The sequence below is a fragment of the Elephas maximus genome, chromosome 10 (assembly GCF_024166365.1).
Source record: "Elephas maximus indicus isolate mEleMax1 chromosome 10, mEleMax1 primary haplotype, whole genome shotgun sequence".
Taxonomy (NCBI): Eukaryota; Metazoa; Chordata; class Mammalia; order Proboscidea; family Elephantidae; genus Elephas; species Elephas maximus.
Window position 1 is genome coordinate 29,408,575 of NC_064828.1, and position 6,191 is coordinate 29,414,765.

The 6,191-nt window shown below is 39.5% G+C and overlaps 1 protein-coding gene across 1 annotated transcript; it reads right to left on the bottom strand.

The window, feature by feature from the left end:
• Window positions 1-1,397: 1,397 nt before the first annotated feature.
• LOC126083594 (olfactory receptor 11H6-like) lies at window positions 1,398-2,504 on the bottom strand. The gene has a single exon (XM_049897471.1). It carries the CDS (start codon window positions 2,364-2,366, stop codon window positions 1,398-1,400), a length of 969 nt encoding a protein of 322 aa, XP_049753428.1. The 5' UTR covers window positions 2,367-2,504.
• Window positions 2,505-6,191: the final 3,687 nt, after the last annotated feature.

Below are 6,191 nucleotides of genomic sequence, written 5' to 3' on the forward strand. Positions count from 1 at the left end.
TGCTTGTTCTGTTTGAACAACTGCCTCTTGGTCTGTGAGCAGATTCCTCATGAGCACTATAAAGTATTGTGGGATTACATTCTTTGAAACGTTGTCCATAATTTGTTGTGATCTACATAGTTGAACACCTTCACATAGTCAATAAAACGCTTAGCATTATATTGTCTCAACTCATGAAATACACTTCAAAACCTTATTTTAAATGTCTGTAAAATATTCCATACTCTGTATGTACCATAATTCAGTTAATTAATTCTAAATTACTGGACATTTGGATTGGTATTATTTTGATCTTATTATCATTTCACTATTTTCACTAAATTTATAAATTTAGTTGGTATAGAATAACAAATTTGCAACAGTTGCTTATCACACCTAGAAACATGATATATGTCTCAATTTACTCATTTCTTTAAAAAAATATTTGAAGTAAATATTTGTAGTTTTCTCCACGCAGATCTTACCTCTTTTGGGGGAGTTTATTTTGAGATATATTACCTTTTTTTTTTTTGCTATTATAAATGCATATCCTTCCTTTATAATTCTTTATTCTAATATCCTCTTTGTATAGTTACTTTAGGAGCCCTGGCGGTACAGTGGTTAAGCACTTGGCTGCTAACCAAACGGTCGGCAGTTCGAACCCATCAGCTGCTCTTCAGGAGAAAGATGTGGCAGTCTGCTTCCATAAAGACTTGCAACTTCGAAAACGTTATGGGGAAGTTCTACTCTGTCCTGTAGGGTCCAAATGAGTTGGAATTCACTTAACAGCAGTGGGTAGTTATTTTCCATCTGGCCACCATTCTAATATTTCACATTGATTCTAATCACTTTAACAACTCCAATCTGCTGTCAGGCTAATTTGCCCACACAAAGGTGTAGGGGAGTGCTGTTTTGGATAAAACGCTGAAGAGACTAGATCTCACATCTGGACTGATGTGATCAAAAAAAGAAAGCAGGTGGATTCAGGAGTGGGAAGAGAAGTGAAGAGATACATCTTCGTGGTGTGTGTGTTTGTGTATATGTGTGTAGAGGGATAGTATTGGAAATTCTAGACGTCTACTGACTGGGAAACTGGGAATTTACCTAATCAGCAAAAGATACAAACGATCCTGTTGACACCTGGGTTATTTAGGGTTTTATCTTGAATATGCCTGAGAATGTCTGGTATTTTCCTGTTTCTGTGCAATACCCAGGGGGATAGCATATTGATGCACTAAAGCTTAGTAAAAATGATTTATGTAAACCCTTGTAAGATCTCACATGCTATTTGCTTCATTTAATTTAATTCCTAAAAAGATTCCAGGAAATCTAGAAGCACATATTTGCGTCCCAATTTTCCTTAAGGCTTCTGTGTTTTTATATCACTGTATGTCCTACACACACATAAATTATGAATTCTAGGTCTTGAGAGGCTGTCTTTGAGGTAATCTCAAAGTCCTAAATAGTTTCCTGAGTGCCTCCTTCATCTCCTTATTCCTCAGACTGTAGATCAAGGGGTTGAAAAGTGGAGTCAGCACAGAATAAAACAAAGTTACAATTTTCTGGATCCCAGCTGCATTGCCTGCTGTTGGGCTCACATACATTACCATGATGGAGCCATAAAACAGGGACACCACAGCCAGGTGGGAGCCACATGTGGAGAAGGCCTTATGTCGGCCTTCTGCTGAGGGGACCCTCAGCACTGCTCTGATTACCAGGGTGTAGGAACTGCTAATGAAGAGGAATGTGGAGAAAATGAGGACAGAGTTAAAGATGGCACAGGTGACCTCAGTGGCAGGAGCTGGCACACAGGACAGGTTCATAAGGGGTCCTGGGTCACATAGAAAGTGATCAATAGTATTGGGGCCACAAAAAGGGAGCTGAGAGATGAGATAAACTGGGAGGAGGAAACAGGTGAAGCCACACACCCAGCAGCAGGCTCCCATTCTGATGCAGCATCGGACTGTCATGATGGAGGGGTAGTGCCGGGGCCTGCAGATAGCAAGGTACCTGTCAAAGGCTATGACGGACAAGAAGAAGGTCTCAGTGGTGCCCATGGAAAAGAAGAAGTAGAACTGCAGGAAGCAACCAGAGAAAGAGATGGTTTTGGTCTCAGTGAGAAAGTTGGCTAGCATATTGGGGACTGTGGAGGTGACATACCAGATCTCCAGGAAGGAGAAATTGGCCAGCAGGATGTACATGGGGGTGTGGAGATGGTGGTCCCCCCTCACAGCACATATAGTGCACAGATTTCCAACCAGTGTCAGGACGTAGATCACAGAGAAGAGTGCAAAGAGGAAGATCTGGATCTCTGAGGTACAAGGGAATCCAAGAAGAATGAATTCACTCACAGGGTCAGAGTGATTATTCCCTTCTGGGTTTTTCATGTTTTTCCTCCAAACTGCAACGACAAGACATTGACATTTTGCAAATGACTACAGAACTTTTCTCGTTAAGATGTTCTCTGAATTTCTTAAAACTGAATTAGTTGCATAGTTTTAGATCACGCAAAGATTTTCAGCATTTTTTTCTGTCCCACTCTGATATTGAGAGGACATAAGGAACCTGTGGGTGTGGATAGTCATGACCTGTTGTCAATGTGTTAGAGTAGAACTGCTCCACAGGGTTTTCTTGGCTGTTATCTTCATGGGAGCAGATCATGAGGACTTTCTCCCACTGCGCAGCTGGGTGGGATTGAACCACTAACTTTTTAGGTTTATAGCCCAGTGCAAACTGTTTGTGTCACCCAGAGACCTGTGGGTACTTACTACAACCTCCTTATTGTGCCCATCATTGCCATCACATCCCTTTAAATATCTTCCTTTGTTGAGGGTCCCCAGCACTGCATAAAACAAGACAGATGTTCTCTTGCCATTCAGGGGCTTGCAATCTAGTTCAGAAAAATCAACCTGAGCAAAACGTATATGAGAACATAGAGAAGTTTAAATAATTTGTGCAGTGGAAGCCCTGAGTAAATATAGAGAAGACGATATTGCAAGAACTTAGAGCCTCAAAGCGAGGTTTATTTGTTTGTTTGCTTTTTCACTATTGTACTCTTTAATAATAACACATGCATAGTTTTAGATGAGGTTCCTGTCCATATAGACTTGGCAACATTAGAAAAGGGATAAGGAAAATGACCTTTAATCAGTGATTGCCTACAGCAAGGCCGGTTCATATATTTGTGTGTCTCTTGTTTTTTAAAGACATCAATGAAAGAAATTGAGCACTATGTATTCTTATTTTCTCTCAGTATTTAAGGTCATTAGCACAATGGTCCCCTTTGTGGTTAAAAATTCACTGGTCAGGAGGATTAAGTTCAGGTAGTGTTATTTTCAATAAACATTTTATAATAAAGCTGGCATAAATGAATGAGGTACAGAATACAAACTAACATGATTCTCTTTTAACTGAAATATACCCTAAGTAGAGTGTGCAGTCCTGGTGGTGCAGTGGTTAAAGTGCTCAGCTGCTAACCAGGAGGTCAGCAGTTCAAACCCACCAGTTGCTCCATGGGAGAAAGATGTGGTAGTCAGCTTCCCTAAAGATTTATAGCCTTGGAAACCCTATATGGCAGTTCTACTCTATCCTACAGGGCTGCTATGAGGTGGAATCGATTTGAAGGTAATGGGTTTGGTTTGAGTTTGGGTTTAGAGTGTGCAGGCTTCAGTCTTTAGTTGGAATTTATGAGGTGGAGGAAAGTTCCTCACAGTGGTATTTGATATACATTTTGCCACATAGAGCAAAAATATTCACAGCATTGTATCATTGAAAGCACTCTGAAATTTGAATTACATTAGGTGAAGGTCTGTGCCTTGTCTTTATTCTCATTACTCTTTATGCACATTGTCTGAGACTCCTATGCTAGAGTTCTTTCTGGTTGACCCCTCCTACAAATGTTTTTCCAGGACCCATTCCTTGGATATTTTCTCTTTTCCAGCTGTAATCTCTGTAAGTGACCTGTCATTTAGGCCCTTGTCTGTAACATAATCCACACGAGAGCCCTGGTGGTGCGGTGATTAAGAGCTCTAGTGCTAACCAAACGGTCAGCAGTTCGAATCAACAAGCTGCTTTGGAAACCATATGGTGCAGCTCTACTCTGTCCTCTAGGGTCACCATGACTCGAAATCAACTTGACAGCAACAGGTCTGGTCTTGGTTTTGAGATGTCCTAGCCCGGATGTCACTTCTCCATCCTGGATTTTTCTACCCGACTTCTTACTCAACATCACCATTTGATATTTAACAGGCAACTTAAACATAAACATGCCCAAGACTGAGCTTTTGGCTCTTCTCACCCCAAACATGTGACTTCCTACTTCTTCTCCATCTCAAAGAATGAGACCTCCATTCACTCAGTTGTTTAGGCCACTACTTTGGCCACATCCTTTCCTTTTCTCTTAATATCTTTTATCCAAGCCATCAATAAACCCTCTAGACTTCATGTGCAAAGCATATTCAGAATCTGAACAGTTTTCACCATCTCCATAAACTATCCAGTCCTCTGTGAAATTCTCCCCTGGATCTGCTTCTATTTTTATATGTTTGGAGATTAACACCCACATAGCAGCTAGACTGATATTTAAAAAAAGAAAAAGAAATCAGATCCCATCAAGTATTTGCTCTCCATCTTTAAAATATACTTAAAACTCAGATTAGTTGAATTTTAAGTATGGCCTTGCTCCCTGCCCTGGTTTTCTACCACTCTTCATCTTACTTACCCCACTCCTGCCATGCTGTGATACTTGACTATGTCAAGTGTGGGCCATATCAAGGCCTGGAATGCTTCCACCTTCTCTCCCCATATTCATGTGCCTTAGTTTGTTACTTCACTCAGAGTTCTGGTAAAGCTCAGAGACTCAGAGAGTCTTTCCTCAACTGTTGTCTGTAATTTAATGCTCCTGTTGAAACTCAATCTCCAATCCTACTGTATTTTTTTTTCAAAGCCCTTCTCATTACCTGTCATTGCATTATATACTTTCTATGTATTTTCTGTCTTACCCACCGAAGTATAAGATGAGGATTTTGTTTTGCTCCCAGAATTTAGAACAGTGTCTGGTACAGTATAGGTGCTCAGTAAATATTTGCTGTCTCCAAAAATGAATAAGCCTTTATAGTGACCACTTAAAACAATTGCTTGTATTCGGACAAAATATTTTTAAAAAAGGTGCAAAGATTGGAATCTCTAGTTTGTTAAAAACAAAAGCAAGGCAACAAAGATTTTATTTGTTTTGGTAACATGGCTTCTGTTCAAGTGAATAGCACAATATCCATGATGGGAGGACACACAAGACAACTCAATAGAGAGATGTCTCTCCCTCTGTCTCACTTCTTCCTTTCTGACCCTTTGTCCACTGTGCTTTCTCATTGTTTGTGAGCGAAAAGCTATCTCTCTCTATTTCCATGTGTGGATTGTACTCTTCTTTGCTGTCTTTTCTCCAGGTCTCTTTTCACATCTGCTTGTCCATATCTTTAGTGACTATTTTTTATCAAATGAGTTTTTATAATTTTTTTGCTTTTATTACGTAGGTAAATAAGGGAGCTCTTTTAGTTTATCTCTCTTAAAGAAAACGTGTTTGTGGCCTGTGACTGATATTTTTTTCCTCTGTGGTTATCCACCGTACTTTTTTCCCATTGTTTTATTTATTTATTTTTTATTGTACTTTAGATGATGTTTTAGGGAGCAAACTAGTTTCTCATTTAACAGTAACTGCACATATTGTTTTACGACATTGGTTAACAACCCCACAACATGTCAACACTCTTGTCTTCTCAACCCTGGGGTCCCTATAGCCAGCTTTCCTGTCCCCTCCTGCCTTTTTGTCTTTGTCCCAGGGCTGGTGTGCCCCTTTGGTATCATTTTGTTTTATGAGCCTGTCCAATTTTGTAGCCACTGTACTTTAATAGAATTTTTTTTTCTCTTACTTTTCGCTGGATACTCAGAGTCAGGAAATCTAGTATGTGTGACTTGAATAGCGAAGTAATAAAGCATAGAATAACGTTGTCATTCCAAAATTTCTTCCTGACCGTTATGATTTTGTGGTTCAATTAACATCTCCCTGTGAGTAAATATTTTAATTTTTGTTAAATATTTTAACTCATATGCTTATAAATAAAGCGTGTATAACTGATGCTGGAAGCTTTGCTCTATAGTTGAGAATCCAACCAACTGTCGTTATGAAGTTATCCCAATTTACATTTTCATATGGAGAA

Bases quoted from the DNA above. Each gene is read 5' to 3' on its own strand.
- LOC126083594 (XM_049897471.1), bottom strand. From the start codon at position 2,366: ATGAAAAACCCAGAAGGGAATAATCACTCTGACCCTGTGAGTGAATTC.